At 40.7% G+C, this 22259-nt stretch overlaps 1 protein-coding gene across 4 annotated transcripts in view; it reads right to left on the bottom strand.

Annotated features, from left to right (window-relative positions):
- Positions 1 to 3297: 3297 nt before the first annotated feature.
- AVL9 (AVL9 cell migration associated) overlaps positions 3298 to 22259 on the bottom strand; it is a 69561-nt gene continuing 50599 nt past the window's right edge. For 2 of the 4 annotated variants that reach the window (XR_006298557.1, XR_006298558.1), the window contains exons 11-17: positions 18688 to 18822; positions 16671 to 16890; positions 14094 to 14211; positions 11387 to 11440; positions 10819 to 10907; positions 7539 to 7863; positions 3298 to 6719 (exon numbers count right to left, since the gene is read on the bottom strand). Coding sequence is in view for 2 of the 4 variants with exons in the window: in XM_043589215.1 (XP_043445150.1) it covers positions 7748 to 7863; positions 10819 to 10907; positions 11387 to 11440; positions 14094 to 14211; positions 16671 to 16890; positions 18688 to 18822 (732 nt within the window). In the remaining 2 variants the exon portion in view is untranslated. Of the gene's footprint in view, positions 7864 to 10818; positions 10908 to 11386; positions 11441 to 14093; positions 14212 to 16670; positions 16891 to 18687; positions 18823 to 22259 lie in introns of all 4 variants that reach the window. The other 2 variants (XM_043589215.1, XM_043589214.1) reach the window with 1 other exon arrangement.

The following is a 22259-nucleotide window of genomic DNA, read 5'->3' as shown; positions in this document are numbered from 1 at the left end:
GGATTTCCTCTAAGCCTAAGAGGAAAGACATATTTAACTACATTAAGAATTCTAATCATTAAAACAGATCATAAAGAATGAAGGTAAGTCACAGAATGAGATATTTGCAACACACATAAATGACAAATAGTATCTAGAATACAAACATATACATGCAGATAAAAACTCATAGAACGCTCAAGCAAATAAGAAACAGACAACCTAATAGACAAATGAGTGAAAGACTTGGAACAGGCATTTAACAAAAGTAGAAATCTAGGGGCGCCTGGGTGGCTCAGTCAGTTAAGTGTCTGACTTCAGCTCAGGTCATGATCTCGCGGTTCACAGGGGTTCGAGCCCTGCCATCGGGCTCTGTGCTGACAGCTCACAGCCTGGAGCCTGATTCAGATTCTGTGTCTCTGCCTCTCCTTCCTGTGCTCTCCCTCAATGGCTAATAAATAAATGAAAAGGCACTCAACCTTATTAGTATTCAGGGAAATGCAAATCAAAAGCCACAATCGGATACCATTTCACACCCACCAGACTGGCAAAAATTAAATTCCTTGTGATACCAAAGCATTGGAGACAATGCAGAAAAACATCCAGCAGTTTCACTCTGGCATCTACACCCTAGAGAAACACATGCAGGTGCACTAGAATGGTCAGAGCAGCACCGCCATTCATGTCAGCCCTGAACGGGAACCAGCTAAGTCCACCTTTGGCAGACTGGATAAACTGTGGGATAGCTGTAGAATGGCATTGTATTAATAAAACAATGAAGGAGAAAAATCTCCTAAAAACAAGAATTAGGCAGAAAAATACAAATGGTGATTCCACTTATTCAAGTTCAAAAATAGACACAAAATAAACTATGCAATTTGGGATACAAAGGTAGGAAGAAGGAGGTAAAATTATAAAGAAATAATTATCTCAAAAATGAGTATAAAATACTTCTGGAGGAGGAAGAATTAGGACCATGGAGAGATACATGGAGTAGGGTTTTTAGGTGCTGGCTAATATGCTACTTCTTACCTGGGTCGTGGTTACATGAATGGTTGTTTTAGATTTATTTTAACGTATATTCCTTGCCCTTTTCTGTAGGTATATTTCACTTAAGTTGCCCATCTTTTTTTATTTTAGACAGCAAGAGAAAGCATAAGCAAGGGAGGGGGAGAGAGAGAGAGAGAGAGAGAGAGAGAGAGAGAGAGAGAATGAATCTCAAGCAGGTTCCAAGCTCAGGGTGGAGCCTGACTCAGGGCTGGATCCTAAGAACTGTGAGATCATGACCTGAGCCAAAACCACTGACTGAGACACCCAAGCGCTGCCCCACACATCTTCTTAAAAAATGTTTTACCAACTGCAAATCTCCAAGCCTAGGAAGCCCCTATTTACGTGGTTCTCACTAAACCCTGAGTCCAATTGTTTTAGAAAGGACTCAAAGTAGCTCCAAGGCGGGGGGCACTTTAAGAAAGGAGAGAGGCTAGCGCTGGGTCTTTGATTGTTGGGTTCTCTCAGGAATGCTTCTCTGAACAACCAGGGGGTGGGAAAGTGAGGCACAGCAAAGGCTGCAGTCGGCCCCGGGGCTTGTGGAGGCTAGGGCAGCAGTGGAGAAGCTAATGGGGCATGAGCTCCTGTGTAGTGGACCTTGGGTGCCTGACTTAGGAAACTGGACTTAATTCTATAGACAGTAAGTAGATATGGAGGATTACCACGTAACAAAAATGCCATAATGTTTTGGGAAGATGTATCTGGGTGTGGGGGGTAGGGCTAGAAATGGAAACCAGTTAAGGGTCAGACGCACTGGGAATGTGGAAGCAGAGCTAGAAAGAGATGGGATGGAGACACATTACTGAGGAACAACAGTGAGAACTTCGTGACAGAGGAACACATTTTCCAAAAACTGATGAGCTGTCTTTACAGCCCTTCTACTGTAAAGCTAGCTCTAGGGGCATAAAGAACAACTAAGAGAAATTGTTTTACAAGGACAGGTGGCTGGAACCACACATGGTCAGAACAGGACTGGCAGACACACTGACTTGATGTTGAGGGCCTGACCTGAATCTTTAAAATTCCCTACAACTTTTGAGGAGAAATTGCCTGGGCGGGAATAAGCAGGGAAAGTAAAGGATGGTGGTCATAAGCCCAAACCAGAACGAGGAGTCTAATGAACCCCAACATCCTCATCACCTGGCTTCAACAACGATCCATATTTCATCATGTGGCTTTCGTCATTTTCCCACAGCTCTAGTCCACATTCATGTGCTGCAGGAATGTAGCCGGATCCAGTGAAAGGTAAAACCCATACATTTAAATGGTTTGAATCTTGGTTCTTGTCCTATTGGGAAGTCAGCAGTTCCAAATACAGGTGTTCACAGGTTATGCAAAGAGCATAACCATTCTGATCTCCTGCCCCAGGCTGCTCCCTGGCTTCTGACTCCATGATCATACAAAGTGTGCTTAGTGGGGGGAGATTAAGTCCAGGCAGAGAAGACCTTCACGAAAGGCTATTCCTTGGAAAAAAACTGGCCCCATAATCATACTCCTTCTAGATGTTACCAGATTCAATAATTGCAACTCCCATCTTATCGGAGTAAAAAACAGGCAGTTCTGACCTTGGAGAGGAGGGGGAACCATCACCCCACCACAGCAGAGCCTGACGCCCAGTTGGCAGAGGTCCTTGGAAAAGGGGAGAGGCCGGTGGCGCCGAGCTCTACTGTGGCCAAGTACCTCATCAGCTCCGGGGTGTTAACGGTGCACGTCAGAGAACACTGGTACCTTAAATTAACCCTGCACTCAAGTCAGCGCACGTTCCCATGGGGCAAAGAAACCTGTCTGCTTCTGTGAAGCACATCACAAAGCTCATCTTTTGTAGAACAGCTGTAAGAAAATCACTGTACATGGAAATATATATGAAAATACGCCAGGAGCCCTCAGTGGAAATGCCAAGGGCTAGTCCGAAGCTTACCGGTCCAGATGGGAAAATGGGCTGCTTGCGACAATGTTCTATTCCCCTGGGGGTTTCTGTCAGTGAGCGTGTGATATGACTGCACGACCAATCTTTGCTTGGTTATACTTTGTGCACTTAGCCTTCCACAGAAGCTAAGAGGCTCTTCCTGCAGAAGCCACCACCTTAAAAATAGAGGCACCACCATAAGCAACATCAACACGAGAGTTTAAAGGAGTAACGAGTCCTTTAGTTGGGTCTGTGTGCTGGTTTCTTACACGAAGCTGGCACTGCTGTCCAACCGTGGAGCGGGCCAGAGACCACACCGACAACATGAAGGGTATTTCTAGAAAGACAGGCCAAGTACAACTGTGTGCAGGACAAACAGGATAATTTTATTCCTATGTTTCCTTAAAATAAAAATACAGAACTTTTACAATTCACTATGATTAGACGTGATTTATAATTTTAACATTTTTTTTTTTAACAAATGACAACGGAAAGAAAGAACTAGTACAAATTATAAACCTACTGGAGCAAACAGAAACTATCTTTCTGATCAAAACATGTGCCACAGCCAAACCTCCTCAGAAAACTTTCTAAGATTTCTTAGCTAAACTTTCTCAGAGGGTTTGTGGGAAGCCTTTAATCTCAAATATTTAAACTATTTTTGTGACCACTAAATGCCTTCACCAACTTGTTAATCAAACGCTTCCTACATTTAGGAAGCAATGACCAAGTGGCCTGAAACACGTTAAGTCTTGATCCTATTTTTCCAGCTATAAATTATTAATATTTCAAGAAAACAAAGTATTTTCTAAGCACAGAAGCTTTCTAAAAAACTTCAATTACCATTTCTGGCTCAGTACCTGACTGAAATGTTCAAATGTTTATATTGCACACAAAAAAATCTGAGCAGCATACTGTGTGTGTGTGAGAAGCTGATGAAAAAGAAGACTGGGGAAAAAACCCTAAATTGTGTCCCATTTACATGATTTAAATATATAGTTTCTATATCTTTAATTAATAGAAGTAAAAAGGTAAACTTTAGAACAGCACAGAAATACAAATCATTAGAGTTTTACAAAATATACTCAACCCCTATACGTGCACAATCTTTTTAATTCTGGAGTTACCATACAAGGGAGGAGCTAATTTCTTCCCCTTCATACGAAAGCAGGAAGTCACACGTACAAAGTTATTTATATGAAAACAATAAAGATCCACATTCCTCTTCTTTGTCTTTGACAAATATTTATGGAATGTTGGAAATTATGAAAAAACAATTCCAATGTCACGAAGTCCAAAGACCTGGAATGAAATACTCCCAGTGGCACACTGCGTTGCACAGAATGACAATCCTCTTCTAGAAACCAGGGCTGCACTCCCTGTCAGCTTTAATGGCTGCCCACCGACCTGGGTGGAAAGGCTACGAATGCTGGGCCACCTCTGGTGGCATGCAAATGTTGATGCCATCTCGAGTCCCAACCAGCTCCCTGATAAAATAATGGACAATATGTAGCAGCTACCGTCCCAACAGGCTACTGGCCCCAACCGCTGACAATGATAAAAGTTCATGCGGTTCAAGATCAGTCCACTGCCCCTCCCAGAGCTGAACACTCCCCAACTCATCACCAGGCCCAGAGGGAAACACGGGCTGTAACTTCCACAAAACAAAGAACAAAACCTGCCTGCCGGGGAGATAAGATTATAGCTTCATTTTCAAACTTGTAACCAGTAGATTAAAATCCTAACTTCTCTGTAAAAGAATTCTTATAACTTTCAGCACATTAAATACTGTGTCCTCAGAATACCTTCATTCAGATTGTAAGTACCTTGTTCCTCAATTTTGTGACTTCTAACTTCTCTCCCTTCCAAATTTGCTTTCTTCTTACGTTTCTAAAGTAAATTATCATAAAAAAAAAAATCCAATGCTTAATATAGAACTGAGAAAGCAAGATAAGATTGAGGAAATCACGTCATATGCTCTGGTTTGTTGCCTGAGGATATTTCTGCTGTTTCTTAAAGCAAAAAGTAGATAAGGATTGTTTTAGACCTTGGGCACTAACTAGTAAATCACTAGGGGATCTGGAGATAGACTATTCATCCTGGTTATGTGAGTCAAATGTATACGCGAGATAACTCTGAGCCTCACTCTTGACATGCAACTTTTTCTCTTAACGCAGGTCGGGTGGTTGGTAGCCTTAACTCTTTTCCTTCCCTATGTCAATTGTCATTACAATGCCTTAGTAGGAACTAAATGCCAGGGACTTTTCCCCAGCAATACTTTTAAGTTACCTAGATAGCAGTGAGGCCACCGCCAAGCTATAGATGCAGTCTGTGTGGCTGGCACACCCTGGAAAGGCCTGGCTGACCCTAGCTCCCTCAGGCCTACTTACGAATACTCAGTTCTTAGACACAAAGGGACCGGAGCAAGTGTGGCCAAAGCAGAACATCCACCTTTACCGGTGCTATGTCTAAAGATGGCCCCATGTTGGCTCCCGTGGCTCACAGAACCAGGAAGGCTACAGCTTCTGGGGCTGGCCACTCAGCTGAAGCCTGGAATCCAAGTCACAAGCACGCGGGCTCCCAGGACAAGGGGCCAAGCTTCCTGCCTTCGACTGTGTTGGCCGCCCTGGGGCCCCTGCCAACAACATATTAGCTTACGCTCCCTGAAAACTCCAATGCCTCCCAGAACCTGAAGGAAATATAGTTACAGTCTTTTGACTACTTCTCTGACAAAAGTTCTATCTTTTGAGATACTCACTTTATGCTGAAAGTCAGTTAAATGACCAGCTTAAGAGCTGAACTCTGAACTAGAAAAATTAATAGCAAGTTCATGTAAAGGTATATGTTAAAATGGGGAAAAAGTGATCTTAAAGCAAAGTTAAATTTCACGTAACCATTTTTATTTCAGTGGGATAGCAACGTGTAGATTGGCCTGCTTCTGAACAGTGAGAGATGAGAGTTTACCCCAAGCCCGCAACCCAAACAAACTGGAGGATGGACCAGCGGCGTGCCGGCCGGCCTCGCAGCTGCTCTTGGCGCTGTGAAGCTTGGGCAGCAGAGAGCTAACAACTGCACACTAACACTAGACACCCCGACTAATGATGCGGCCTCATGAAACAGGATGTTAGAATGAATTCTTTACAGTCTCAGTGCGACACTAATTAAAGTTACCTTTTAAGGTGTTGTTTGGTTATTACTTTCTTCTCTTCAAATAGTATTTCCTGAGAAGGCTAACTTCCCCAGCAGAAGTGGAGTTAATAGAGTTCTCACAATAAGCCCTTTCATTGATCATCACTGAATTCTTGAGTTATTGTGCTCAAAAGGAAGTACGCTTTTACGTTTGTCAGACTTGTGTTAAAACACAAATAGGAGATTTTAGAGACATTTAGATTATATCCCTATGTCCATTTCACATGCCCTAGAAGAATTTACTTCTTACATCAACATTTTGTAAGGGATAAATCAAATATAATCACGTGTTCTCCTTAATTAGATCCCTTATTTTCCCAACACCCTATCATATGTAGATCATACTCACAACATATTTGCCAAGTGTCCTTTGTTACTGAAAAAAGTCTGTCCCCTGTAAGTACTCCCTGAGAACACCCATCCAGAGTCCCCTTGAAAAGCAAATGAGAGCTGTGCATGGCAGATACGTGAGGTCCAGTTGTATAAAAATCTTCAGTACATAGCACACATGTGCATGCGTCTAAGGTGAAACCAGAGGTCCTTTGTGAAACAAGACTGATGTCACAGCTGTAGTTTTCTCCTCTTGCCTCTTGCTTTTCTAAACGTGAGTGAAGATGAGATTTCTATTTAATATTTATGGATCATCTCGTTTTTCTTTTATAAATACTTTTATAATGGGGTAGGGATTGATTACCGAAGGATTTTCCATCAGGGAAGTAGAAAGGCCAAGTGCCTTGAAAAGCTGTATGAAGAATAAGACTAAGAAAAAACCTGTTATGTCTGTAAACAGCCAATGGGAAACGGTTTAAAAGAAGAAATAGAAGGCACAAACTGTGGGTTAAAAAATGCTTGTAGAAGACTGCAAGATAACTAGAGTTGACAGAACTCACACCTAGGGCTTCTAAAGCCTTGCCCTAAATACACATTCTGGTTACACCACTCCAACACCACTGTGACATTCTCGATGCCTCAGAGCAAGTGCTTAGGACTGGGAAAGAATAAACTATAAACATAAAACAAAACACTTCATCCTCAGAACTACTGCCTCTGGCTTTCACGTTTCTGGGAGTCAGTGAATTGATAAGTGTGTTTTGTGGGTAGAGAACCAACAAACAAAAAACCATCACATAATCAGCAAAATAACAACAAAGGGCTGGACTGTATGGCCCCTTAACTTTATAAGCACATTTTAGGGCCAACTTGAAATTAAAATAGTAAGATAACTTAATTTTACCACATATAAATTACAATGGCCACCTGGATATTCAAACAGCAAAAGAGAACAAAATTTACATAAGTAAAAACTTTTCTAAAGTAAACAAATGTAGAATATCAGGACTGAAAATTCATTAGAAGGTTCACTGTCTGTTTTAATCAGGCTCAGACTGAAATAAAAGTAGTCAATTTAAACCCCAACCTGGAAAGCCATCCCTTCTATGGCTGCGATTTCATCTCTCCAGCATCCTGTGAATTCATTTAGACAGAGGGCAACCATCCATGTAAACAGTTCGACGTACTGGTCCCCTGCCGTGGACCTGTGGCCGATGAAGAGGAACAGTCTGGGAGCAGCAGACAGACAGGGAACACTTAAACTTAAGGAAGCGACCACGGCCTCTGGACACCTTGTCAGGGCTTCCCGTCGGGCGGCTCAGTGAGACTCTGGGGGGCGGGACTGGCGAAAGTGGAAAGCCAGGAAGACATAGCTGTCTTTGCACTGGAAAAAGCTCCTCCAACTGATTGGCCTGGAGGGAGAGGAGAGGAAAAACAAAAGGAAACATGTCTTCACTTTTGTTAGGAGATACCGAAAGACCAATGCTAATAAATGTTTATTTACTGTTACACATCAGTATGTTAATAGTTACTAAAACAGCATTAAAAAATATTTTTTAACGCTTATTTTTGAAAGAGACAGAGAGAGACACAGAGTGTGAGCAGGGGAGGGGCAGAGAGAGGGAGACACAGAATCCGAAGTAGGGTTCAGGCTCTGAGTGGTCAGCAAAGAGCCTGATGCAGGGCTCTAACTCACGAACTGCGAGACCATGACCTGAGCTGAAGTTGGACGCTTAACTGACTGAGCCACCCAGGCGCCCCACTAAAATACTGCTCAAGTTTCTAGGTTCAAAACAATCCCTTTCCATGGGCATATTTAGTAGGAAACTGGGTAACTTCTGGGTTAAGAGCCTACTCTCCTAAGCGTTTGTTCTGAAGGTGGTCAGCCAGTTCTTTCCTTTATACCCAGCATGCTAGGCCAGCGGTTCTCAGCACTGGCTGTGCATCAGAATCACCTGGGAGAGCTGAAAAAAAACCAAAACAAAAAACAAACTATGTGCTCTCTCGGTGGCTCACATCCAAGTTGATAACTGATAACCACCTCCCCAGGCAAGAGTGGTTAGGCTGCTCTCAGGAAATGTGCTTTTGTCATCTGAGACACTGCTGCCAGGGGCGCCTGGGTGGCTCAGTTGGTTGGGTGTCCGACTTCGGCTCAGGTCATGATCTCACAGTTTCTGAGTTCGAGCCCTGTGTCGGGCTCTGTGCTGACAGCTCAGAGCCTGGAGCCTGCTTTGGATTCTGTGTCTCCATCTCTCTCTGTCCCTAACCCACTCACATTCTGTCTCTGTCTCTCTCAAAAATAAACAAACACTTAAAAAAAAAAAAAATTGAAACGCTGCTGCCATAAATGAAGATGCCGACTGCTCCATCTGCCTCAGGTCTGTCTGTTTTGTTTTAAAGAAACTTATCTCCAAAGCTGATGTACAAGTGAAATTACTGCAGTTAAATCATATACTCCCACTATTCTTAGACAGGGGAGTGGGGAAGAGAGCTGGCCTTAGCAGCAGCATCACTAATAATGAAGTAACAATCGACATCATATACCTATATGAAGTAGAATTTTTCTGTTAAAAAGAATTCAAAATAAGTTAAACACGTAATATTGTATGGAAATAAATGCTCACATTTTAAATTCCATTCCCTGCCATGAGACAGACCCACTGATGGGCTTTGTGCTCTATGTCTGTCTTTTAAAGGGTCCACACAGTATGTATGTAGCTCACTCACCCTGACTCTAGATACACAGAACATTAGAGCTCAGGCCTGCACAGAAATCACCTAATTCCAAGGCTTTTGAACTGTGTACAGGAAGGGTTAGTCAACCTCTCAAGGAAGCTAAGGAAGGAGATGGCACCTATTTTTACATATTGATGTGAGAAAGCAAATATGGCAAAATGTAAATAACTGGTGAACCTGAGATAATTGGGAGCATGTACACTGTTGCACCATTCAAGTCTGAAATTATATAAAAAAAGGTTAAAAATATAAAAAAGGAACGAGACTTTTTTTTTTAGAATGGATATGGAACAAACTGCAAAGTATTTTAAGTGAAGAACACTCTGCACAAGAATGTAAACGACACCATGCTACCATTTGACAGGCTTCAGTTCTCAGGGTAACACTGGCCTCATTAGATGAACTGGGGAGGATCATATCCCATCCACTACATTCTGAAAGAGTTTGTATAAAATTAGTATTATTCCTGGGGTGTCTGGCTGGCTCAGTCAGCAGAGTGTCCAACTCTTGGTTTTGACTCAGGTCATGATCTCATGGTTTCATGAGTTTGAGTCCCGCATAGGGCTCTGTGCTTGGAATTCTCTCTCTCAAGCTCCCTCTCTCTGCCCCTCCCCTACTCACGCTCTCTGTCAAAAATAGATAAAACTTAAAAAAAAAAAAATTCAGTATTATTTCTTAAACATTTGATAAAATTCATAAGTGAAGCCATCTTTACCTGGATTAAATAAAAAGCCTTATGGCATGGTTTTTATTTTTAATTCAATTTATTTACTAGATACAGGGCTATTCAAATTCCCGACTACTTACTGCATCAATTTTGGCAATTTGAGGGTTTTTTTTTTTACTGTTTATTTTTGAGGTGGAGGGGCAGAGACAGGGGAATAGAAGATCTGAAGCAGGCTCTGAGCTGACAGCAGAGAGCCTGATGCGGGGCCTGAACTCATGAACCATGAGATCATGACCTGAGCTGAAGTCAGACATTTAAGTGACTGAGCCACCCAGGCACCGTGGCAATTTGAGTCTTTCAAATAATCTGCATATTTCATCTAAATTGTCAAAAACTGGCATAAAGTTATTCACAATATTCCCTTATACTTTCTCATTTCTGTAAGATCTATAGTGATGTCCCCTCTTTCATTCCCAATACTGGTAACTTGTATTTTTTCTCTTATTAGCCTATGAAGGTTTTATTGATATTGTTGATCTTTTAAAAATCGCCTGTTCATTTCAGTGATTTTTTTTTTACTGTATGTTAATACCTTAGAAGACAGCACTCTTAATGTCTGTTTTATTATGGTGTTCTACTACTTATACAAAAATGCAGGCAGCACAGGAAATGGGGACAAAACTCCAGTGAAATTTGAATCCTTGTAAGAGAACAGTGAATTCATCAGAAAATTGGTTTCTTTCCATCAGGTGTGGCAAAATTTGCTGAACTTTGACATTACCTGATGTCACAAGAATTTTAACATTTTGTGAATATTTTCACAAAAACAACTTTTGTATTCAACAATCTTGTATTATAGGATACACAGATTTCTACAACTTTATGATTTTATCAATGACACACTGAGTACAGAGAAGAGATGTGTTATGATTCTAATCTGTTTCTGGCTAAGGGCATGTCTTACCAACAGCTTTTCCTGTTTGTACAACATTTCGGCTGGTTGTGACCATGACGTTTCCAATTTTTTTGCCACGTTCACTGTTTTGAACAGAACTGAGGAAAGCAAAGAAGTTTTAAGTACCTTACAAAAATTCACACACAGCACCTTCTATAACCATCCCCCAAATTAGAATTGAGAAAAGAAGCTAAATTATTTGTTGTGCATCAATTAATTTAGTAAACTTTTAAGCATGTACATTTTCAGAAAATACTAAAATAACATGCAGATGAACCAAAAAAAAAGGACATAAGGATGCATGGTTAATTCTCCCTACAGTTATGATTGGCTAAAGTTACTCCACCAGAATAAAAATGGCAACTCTGTTATTAGTTCACACCATTCTCTATGAGACAGCAGTGTTTTCACTCTGAAACATACACACTGCTGAGCTGAAGAATGTTATGCACATATTTGGTTACTATTTGAAGCACAAGTCTATCAAGTGGAGAAAAACAATTCCTAATTAGCAATGAAACACATGGCATAAACTCAGACATAAAAATTTTCCTAGTTTTTTTCTCTAAATACTCACTGTGAGAATCTTAACTTCATGTCTGACACTGAGTACTGGCCTTGAAAAGGATGACTGTAAAACAAAGTTTGAGTCTATTAGATTCTAAGTATTTGACCAATAAAGCTGCAAAACAAAGCTGTCACAAGAAAGTATCAGTAAACCTTGCAGGGATGACTCAGCTGGGTGGTGGTGCTCTGCATGTGACAACAGGTCTTTGATCACAGCTCTCTACTTACAGTCTCGGGAGCCTCTCTGAGCTTAATTCGTCACTTGTAAAAAGGTGTTTTGTTTTGTTTTTTCCTTGGAGTGCGGTGGGTGGTTTGTGTTAATGTTACACTAATGTTCTGATTTATTTGGTCTGGGGTTGGGCTAAACATCAATGTTTATTTTATTTTTTTAAGTTTAGTTTTGAGAGAGACAGAGACAGCATGATTGGGGGAGAGGCAGAGAGAGGGAAAGACAATCCCAAGCAGGCTCCACGCAGTCAGCGCAGAGCGTGATGTGGGACTCGAACTCACAAACTGTGAGATCACGCCCTGAGCTGAAACCAAGAGTCAGACACTTAACCAACTGAGCCACCCAGGTGCCCGCCCCTATTTGCACATTTTTAAAACCACTGTCTTAGAATCTTTTAAAGCCCATTCCAGCTAAGCCTCTTATGAACCTGCATTAAAATCTGTAGAGTTGGTTCGGGGCACCTGGGTGGCTCAGTGGTTAAGCATCTGACTTCGGCTCAGGTCATGATCTCACAGTACGTGAGTTCGAGCCCCATGTGGGGCTCTGTGCTGACAGCTCGGAGCCTGGAGCCTGCTTCAGAATCTGTGTCTCCTTCTCTCTTTGCCCCTCCCCAACTTGTGCCCTGTCTCTCTATGTCTCTGAAAAAATAAATAAACGTTAAAAAAAAAAAATCTGTAGAGTTGGTTCAAATTTGAGGCACCACAGCAAATGCAGAGACTGGATAGAGATCTGACCAGCAGGGAAGGAGACCAGATGGCCCTGCATGACACACTGCGGATGGTCGCAGTGGACCCCCCAAACCCCCCACCCCAGCACCACCACAGTGAGGGCCACCAGGCAAATAAACTCACATCTGTTTCCCTTCATCACTCTTTAAAATACAGGCCTTGTGGTTAGTGAGGGAGAATACTTTGAACTCTCAGCTCTTTCATTTAATACTATTAAGCTGTTTTTGCCTTTTAATTCTGTTTTTACCACATTCAAATGGCAACATAGGTTTCTGCTACAGCCCAGCGTGATGATTAAATCCACCAAAATCATTGCTGAACCTAGTCATTTTTCTTGATAGATGATATAAAGGCTAACAGACATGTTCTTTACAACCCTGCTCTACTTCATCCTTGCAGATGCTTCCCCAAGTTACTAGGACATAAATATCTGGATTTTGGGGGGAGGGAGAGGGAATATGCTTCATAGCACCACTTATATCACATTCCCAGTCTAGTTAACTCTGGCTCCCAAATAATACAGTAGTCAGTACAAAGCTGATTTTTGTCTGACTCTTACTGAGAAGTTTAAAATACAAATAAAAACAAATGTTCAGTGTACACCTGATAAACATTCTGTTCATCATTACAAAAACATTTTAATAGTTTAATTTAGAAAAGAAGTTCTCAGGATGTACAGTAGTTCCCCCTTATCTGCGGAGGATACACTCCGAGATCCCCAGTGGATGCCTGAAACCACAGACAGTACTGAATCCTATTTACATTATGTTTTTTCCTGTACATACATACCTGCGATAAAGTTTATAAATTAGGCACAGAGAGATTAACAAAAATTAATGATAAAACAATTATAACACTACACTGCAATCAAAGTTACGTGAATGTGGTCTTTCTCTTTTCCTCTGAAAATCTCTTCTGGCACTACACTCACCCTTCCTCCTCTGGTGATAGGAGAGGATAAAATGCCTACGCGATGAGAAGAAGTGAGGTGAAGGATGTTAAGTTCTGTGATGTAGCGTTAGACTGCTACTGACCTGATGATACATCACAAAAAAGATCATTTGCTTCCAGACTGCAGGTGACGCGGAGTAACTGAAACTGGAAAGTGAAGCCACGGATAAGGGGGTACCACCACATATGTTCTATCAATGGGTCTCCTCACACTCCTCTGTTCCATTCAAAGATAACCTCATGTCATAATGGCCCCACGCCACAGCACATTTAAATGTCTTTTATGCCTACATGGATAAAGTCTGTCAACATTCAATACTGCGACAGGTATTAAATTTTGTAGGATTTTAGAACCTGCGGTGGAAGCCAGGCTTGACCACACACCTAGGAGTTCAAATATCAACTTTGGCTTTTTCACACTTCATGTTTTAAAATAACCTCTCAGTGGTATTTCCTTCGAGGTTTCTACCTGGTTTGACCATTCAGCTAAAGTACAGATCCAGGGAAAGGGAGAGAAGAACTATCATGTATCGAGTATCACCATGTGCCAAGATTTCCTCTTCTGAATTATGCCAAGATCTGGGAGAAATGCAAATCCTTCCAAAAATGTCTGGAGCATTTTGTGTAAGAAGAATAGGGAAGCAGTTTTAAACTGCTTCTCTGTATCTGGGATTTTATAATTTACTTCAGGAGATTTTTGGAGATACTCACAATGTCATCAAAGTTAAAATACAATCCTTCTTTACATTAGGGCATACTTAGTAAATCCACCATGTTACATACTATCAACCGTCAGAGGACGTGCTTACTTTGGATTTATTTCTGCAAGTGCCGGATGCTTGTTGCTGTTCCACACCCTGTAGTTGTGAGTATTCTTCCATGCTGTAACAAAGGTTGTCCCATAGTCCGATAGTATCTTTTCATTATCTGTCAAGCAAATATTTGAAAGTTGAGCTGGACTGTAGCCAGTCAGGGATGTGAAAATTAACAACCAAAAAGGGTGAAGGAATGGCTTTGTTCCCTCCACCCCCCTGCTTTATAGGGGAGATAGCCTACCAGATATCAGGAAACTTGGGTCTAGTTCCAGAAATCCTGTTAAGAAGCTATGTGGCCTTTGGCAAGTCACTTAATCACTCAGAACTTCATTCTCCTAACCGGAAAATAAGAGGGTTGAGCCAGATATATTCTAAGGTTCCTTATAATTCCAAAATATTTCCACGTTCTCCTTACCAAGGTTAGGAGGCATAGTATTATTTAACAAAAACTGTAGGCTGGACAGTAACTGTATTGATGTATACATATGGAGTAGGCAATCAGAGCATCTTTCTGTCTTTTCAAATTGTTATTTTTCTATTAAAAAATTAGAATGAATACATGAATTGGTTTTTTAGTCACTTTTTTCTTCTTTGGACTTTATCACACTATTTGGTGAAATTCATTCCTTAATTTCCAAGCATTTCACTGTTATTTTACTTAAAATAACAAAGGAATTTTCATATTTAATGTTGAAAACTTCTCAGTTCAAAAAAAATTTTTTTAATGTTTATTTTTGAGAGAGAGAGAGAGAGACAGACCCTGACCCAGAATCTGAAGCAGGCTCCAGGCTCTAAACTGTCAGCACAGAGCCCAACGCGGGGCTCGAACTCAGTCTGCGAAACCATGACCTGAGCCAAAGTTGGACACTTAATCTTAACTGATGGAGCCACCCCAGGAGCCCCACGGCTTTTTCATTATCATGAGGAAGCTTTAAGAGAGCATTTGTTCTGCTTGGAAGAACAGAAAACGTTTGGACAATGGATTCGAATGGCTTTTTCTTCACATACTAATTACAAGTTGCTTGCTTTGAAGGTGAAACATGACTTTTGTGGCTGGGAAAAAGGAAGAGGATACACATGGCTCTAAATGCAAAATATACGGAACTTTTTTTAAGAACGTATTCCTCAAACAGTTCACTAGGCTGAATCTCCTTTAACAGCAGCATGGGCCTGAGTCAGATTATTTGAGTTTAAATCACAGCTCAGTCTCTACCAGATGGATGAGCAACCTATTTAACCTTTCTGTGTCTCACTGCCTCCCTGTAAAAAGATGACAGGGTATGTACCTCCAGGACTGTTGTGAGGTTGAAATTAGTTAGTAGACACAAGGTGCTCAAAATAAAACAGGTCCCTGCACGTATGAAATGTTCCAAAAGAAAAAGAAAAAGAAAAAAAAGGCCAGTTACTACTATTATTCAGCACTTACAGCTATCGGGGCAAGTATGTTTAAAAAGTAAATTACTCATGAAGCTACCATGACTGGTGGAGACTGGGGTTTTCTTACTAGATTATTGAATGATTCTGAACTTGAGCATTTAGTCTTGGGTGTCTCAGCCGCTAAATCTGTAGAAGAGGCAGATATCTAAAAATATCTCAAAGAAGGACAGAGTGTTCCTTTATAAATGAAGCACACACCTGGAGCCTGGGTTCCAAATGTCTCACACACTTCATGAACAACTAACCTGAGAGGTGACAGTGGTGGGTTGATTACAACATCTACTGACAGGACAATGTGAATGTACTTAATGTTACCATGGAACTATGTACTTATACATGGCAAAGATGGTAAATTTTAGGTTATGTGTGTTGCACCACATTTTTAAAAACTTCCCCCAAACAGTGGTAGAGGTAATTGGAAAAAAAGGAAAAACAAAAGCTCAACACTCTTTTAACAACAACAAAAATCTACCAAATCTTTGCTACATATCCATGGTGGTAGGTGACCATGTTGCAAAAGCTCGTTGCGGAGCTTCATTTGCTTTTTATAGATTTTCTTCTCTATGGGGAAAGAGATGGTTTTAACACAGGAGTGAGTCTTTTACCTGCTCCACCCTAACCATTTAGTAGGAATAGTTCTGAGAATGTGAAATTGGAAGGCTTAATCATTGAGAATGTGGTTTCCAGTGATTTCTACCTTTTATATTTCTCTTTTCTCCCTTCACAGATCTTAAAAACATGTAAGCAGTGTTTATAAATAGCCCCCAGATCCTGACATGTCCTTCCTTCCATATGGCAGAGCACAAAGCAGCCACGTAAAAGTGATGAAGACCTGGATTTACCGTCTTGGAAGGTTTTTTGTTTTTTTTTTTAAATAAAGAAAAGCTAAGTTTCAAAAACTATTTGAAACGTGATCCACTTTTGTAAAAGGATCACCACAAATACCACAAAGCTAAAACCCAAAACATATAAACAGAAAAAGGTCTGGGAGGATATAAAGTACTCAAAATGCTAAGAGAAGTTATCTCTGTATGAGGGAGTGACAGATAAGGTTTCAAAATGAAAATGTATTTCTTTTGCAATTCAAAACCTCACAAAGATTACAAAAGGAAAAACTGGCTATGTGCTCCTTACCTAACTGCAGCGTGGCAGCCAGCAGCGCGTGGATGTAGACTGCAAACTGGGCTCGGATCCATTCATCACCTCCCTCCCAGCCTGTGCCATCCAGGAAGACGTCATCTCGGTTCTCCGTCACGTGCCTCACTAGGTAATCTGCGAACCTGAGGTCTGCGGTGGTTGGGTTAAGCAGCTTCCTGAGTTCCGGATCGTGGATCTGGATCAGAGCTTCTTCCACCTAGAGGGTACCCGGGTACAAGTCAGAGTCTGGCCATTCACACAGATATCCATGTAACACTTTAAAGAGTCACTACTGGGAAGCTGAAGCTGGAAATAAGAAAATACGAATAACAGCATTCTCAAAAAGTGAGGCTAAGAGGTTTTTACACTGAAGTTTTTTCTTTACTTCGAAAATCCTCATTTTATGGTTTTAGAAAACAGATACATTAATATTTGATTCTGAGTTACAAAAGTAACACATGTTGATTATAAATATATTAGAAAATGGAAGTGTGTAGTAAAAATCACCTTTGTCACACAACCAAAAATAATTACAATTTGTAAGTACAGTTGCTAAAAATCCTTCGTTGAGTACACAGATACTTCGGAATATTCTTATAATGTAATATTTGAGATACAAAGAGATATATATAACTTACAGGCTACTTTTGAAATATAACAACAAATCACATAACTATGAACCCACCAACCAACTTCAGAACCAGAATGTAACCAGTAATATTGAAGCAACTCTGTCCTTCCATCTTTACCCTCTGCCTGGGGAGGTATGGACCTATTTTTTTTTCCCCTCAAAACTGGGACCCCCAAATTTTCATTTATCATACTATAAACATTTTCCCATGAAGCACGTTTTGGTACTTTGTATTAGATATTATATGGGGCACCTGGGTGGCTCAGTCAGTTAAGTGTCTGACTTGATTTCAGCTCAAGTCATAATCTCATAGTCGTGAGATCCAGCCCTGGGTCGGGCTCTGTACTGGGCATAAAGCCTGCTCTCCCACTCTCTGCCCCACCCCACTCCTACTTTCTCTCAGACACAAAATAAACAAATATTTAAAAAAAGTTTTATTTTTGGGATGCCTAGGTGGCTCAGTCGGTTGAGCATCTGGCTTTGGCTCACGTCATGATATCGCGGTTCGGTTCGTTAAGTTCGAGCCCCATGTCAGGCTCTGTGCTGACAGCTCAGAGCCTGGAGCCTGCTTTGAGTCTGTGTTTCCCTCGCTCATGCTCTGTCTCTCCCTCTCTCAAAAATAAACATTAAAAAACATTTTTTAAAGTTTTATTTTTAAAACAATTTTTAAAGATTTTATGTTTATTTTTGAGAGAGAGAAAGGGAGGGAGGGAGGATGGGGGAGGGGCAGAGGAAGAGAATCCCAAGCAAGCTCTGTACTGCCAACATAGAGCCCAATGTGGGGGCACAAACTCACGAACCATGAGATCACGACCTGAGATGAGATCAGGAGTTGGACATCCAACCAACTGAGTCACCCAGGCGTCCCCCCCAAAAAAAGTTTTATTAAAAAACAAAACAAACAAAGTATAAAAATCCAGGCTGGGTGAAATTTTAAAAAATTACTTCAATTTAAAAAGTGAACACGTGATTTAAATTTCTCATATGTTGATGTCAAATATTTATCTGTAGCTACTTCCTCTTCATATCAGGACCCAATTAAACAGGTTAGAAGTATTTAAATTATTTAAACAATAAACACATTTTAATTTTGGTATTGTAGTGGGACCAGACTGCCTGGCTTGCAATCCTGGGTCACTCCCACTTACCAGCCATTTAATTTCCCTGCTCCTTATTTCCCGAACGTGTTAAGATCTGGACAGCATCTTATATATCTCATAGATTGTTACGAGACTTAGATCACTTAATACACCCTAAGGTGTGTAGAATGCATGGGACAGCAATTTTTACCTTTATTAGTGTTATTCCTGTGCTGTTAGAATTCCAGTTAACAAAGAAACAGGACCAGCAGCGTCAGAGACATGTACTCATATGCAAACCCACCTCCACAATGGCATCACTGAGGTGCTTCTGTTGTCGGAAGAGGATGTTAGTAGCCCCGGCAACAAATCCGCGAACGGTGACGTCAGAGAGAAGGTGGTGCTGCTGCAATGCCATATACGGCAGACACAGATATCCCTACGAGTTACAAGAATAAAAGACCACATCAGAAAATAATGGGGCAGCCACCTGTTTTCAAGCTGAGACAGCCAACAGCAGGAAAGGAAACTCCCAAACTTGTCCTACTGCCATACCATCCCTAGCACAGTTGATCTCCTACTCACTACAGAACTTATTCCAGGGAACCCTCGGGTCTTGACTGCACGGAGTCCAGTTAGTCACTAACCTCTTCCATGTGTGCTGGTCTAACATGAAAATTGTCTTACTTGATCACTTTGTTCTCGGTTCAACTTAAAAGATTTCACGGTAACTAACGAACTGGACTTTTTCAGTTAGGAAATGAAATATTAAACCCATTAAAAAAGTATGTTGTTTAGTAGAAAGCTGTTAGTTCTTCCAGGAAAATTTGAAAACACATAACCAGTGACATACTGTTATGAGAACAGCAAAGCACTGCATATGGCATTTGTTTACTTGCCCTATTGTTAAAAATCATGCAAAAATATTTCAAGATATTTGCTACATGTTTAAAGCAAAGAAAAAAAAAGACACTCGCAGTAGTTATACATTTAACTTCTGTTTGAACTGGTATTTGAAAATACTGCCCCGAAAATTATAGTCAAATTGCAAACCACAGCAGGCAGTTAAGTGTACAAAAGGCAGCATATTTCCTGAGAAATAAAGCTGTTAACACTGCAATGATGCAATGAAGGAGGATATGGCATTTCTGTTGGAAGACTATCAATCAAAACAGATATCCAACAAGTGGCACAATTTGTGTAATGAAGCCAGGAGGGCAGAATTGTTGAACCCCTGAACTTGTTTTGAATCTCAAGTCCTGTGACAGTTTTACTTTTTTTTTAAACAAACACGGAACTAGAGAGCATTCTCTGGATGATGTCTTATTTTTGAGGGCAGGAGACATCTCTTTTGCTACTTCATGTTCTTCACTGTGTCCTGCGATGTGCTTTGTACCTAACAGGTTGTTGTTAAATATCTTAATGTGGGAGAGAAGACTTCCAAAAGACTTCCAAAAGATACTGGAATATAGGTCCAGTAACCTACTTTTATTCTTTTTCTTCACAGTATCTTCCTCCATTTAATAAAATGCTGACCAACAGAAACAGCAGAAATAACCCATTTATGCATTAGAGATACTCAGTACAGCACTTCTCAACCCATGCCCCTCTTGGGACTAAAGGCCGGAAAGACCCCTGTTCCTCATTCAGAATCACTCAGCTGGTAAGGCTCAGGGTTCATGCTTTACTTTGTGAGCTCTGTATTAAAAAACAGACTCCCCCTGATCCCAAGTACCTGTTTCTAAACATAAACATTACAATATTGAACGCTCCCTATGTATTACACCAGCATGAAAACAAAGAAGTAGGTTTTAAAAAATCAATAGTTCAGGGGCGCCTGGGTGGCTCAGTTGGTTGAGTATCCAACTTCGGCTCAGGTCACGATCTCGCAGTTGACGAGTTCGAGCCCCGCATCGGGCTCTGTGCTGACAGCTCAGAGCCTGGAGCCTGCTTCGATTCTGTGTTTCCCTCTCTCTGCCCTCCCCCACTCATGCTGTGTCTCTGTCTCAAAAATAAAATAAACATTAAAAAAATATTTTTAAAAATCAAGAGTTCAAAGCTTTTAGAAATATTAAAAAATTACATTCCTTAAAAAACTACATGTATGCTTGACCAGCATTCTACTTCTTATATTATCCTACAGATACACCTGCTCATATGTGAGATTTGTGAAGAGTTATTTATTGCAGCCTTGTTTTTTATAGCAGCAAAAGATTCGAATCCTAACCATTCATGGGCAGGGAACTGAATAAACCATTTGTCTATACAATGGAACATCCTGCATTGATAAAGGATGCAAGTCACTTCCAAGGAATAGTTGGTGAAAAAATATAAAAATGGGGTATAGGGGCGTGTGGGTGACTCAGGTAATGATCCCAGGGTTGTGAGATTAAGCCCTGTGTCAGGGCTCTGAGCTGAATGTGCGGCCTGAGATTCTCTCTCTCTCTAAAATTAAAAAAAAAAAGGGGGGGTATCGTCTGGTACCATTTGTGTAAAAAAGGAGGCGAAAATATCTACACACTTATGTATATGTAATATACCCCCAGAGAAAACAGAAGACTAATAATGCTGGTTACCACTGTAACCATGCTTTGGAATCTTCTGAATACTGAACCATGTGAAAGTATTACATATTTATAAAATTAATTAAAATAGTTCAAAATAGTCTTAAAATTGTGTCACAGTTACTTTTAATAAATGATCTATTTTTCCCTAAATCTTTTAGAGTTCCTTATTGTACGGTGATAACAAGAGCACAAATCCTTTCACATAAAGCAGCCTCCATACCCAAGCCCCCTCCTGGCTTTTCACTTTTCTAGGGTACTTTAATTTCCGTATTTGGAGCTATAGAATAGTAAAAACAAAAATCCAGGGGCACCTGGGTGGCTCAGCCGGTTAAGCGCCGGACTTCAGCTCAGGTCATGATCCCAACAGCTCAGAGCCTGAAGGCTGCTTCAGATTCTGTCTCCCTCTCTCTCTGCCCCTCCCCCACTCACGCTCTCTCTCAAAAATAAACATTAAAAAAAAAATTCATACAGTATTTGCACACCCATGTTCATAGCAGCATTATTCACAATAGCCAAAGCATGGGAGCAACTCAAATGTCCATTGACAGATGAACAGATAAAGTATGATATATGCATACAATGGAGTATTATTCAGCCTGAAAGGACAGAAATTGTGACGTATGTTACAGCATGGATGAACCTTGAGAATATTAAGTCAAACAGGCCAGTCACAAAAAGATAAATAATGTATGATTCATTTAGAGTAGTTAAAATCAGGGGCGCCTGGGTGGTTCAGTTGGTTGAGCCGCCGACTTCAGCTCAGGTCATGATCTTGCAGTCCATGAGTTCGAGCCCCGCGTCGGGCTCTGTGCTGACAGCTCAGAGCCTGGAGCCTGTTTCAGATTCTGTGTCTCCCTCTCTCTGACCCTCCCCCGTTCATGCTCTGTCTCTCTCTGTCTCAAAAATAAATAAACGTTAAAAAAAAAAAATTTAGAGTAGTTAAAATCATAGGAACAGAAAGGGTGGTTGCCCAGGGCCAGGGGTAGGGGTTGGGGTAATGGGAGGTTATGGTTTAATGGGTATAGAGTTTCAGTTCAAGATGAGAAAGTTCTGGAGATCAATAGCACAAGGATGTGAATGTAACTTAACATTACTAAACTGTATGCTTAAAAATGCTTAAAAAAACAAATACATATACGTATATACATATACACACATATATATGTATATGTATGTATTATATATTTTAACACAATTAAGAACCAGACAAAACCCCTACATCTCTGCTTGGTAAATCTAGCAGAACTGTCATGAGCTAATAATCCATGAGCTAATAATCTGAGCTGAAAAAGCAGTGTGTCTTCTCTCT

The sequence above is a fragment of the Prionailurus bengalensis genome, chromosome A2, assembly GCF_016509475.1.
Source record: "Prionailurus bengalensis isolate Pbe53 chromosome A2, Fcat_Pben_1.1_paternal_pri, whole genome shotgun sequence".
NCBI classification, from domain to species: Eukaryota; Metazoa; Chordata; class Mammalia; order Carnivora; family Felidae; genus Prionailurus; species Prionailurus bengalensis.
Note: the sequence above shows the minus strand (reverse complement) of the source record. Positions and strands in the feature narration are given on the sequence as shown.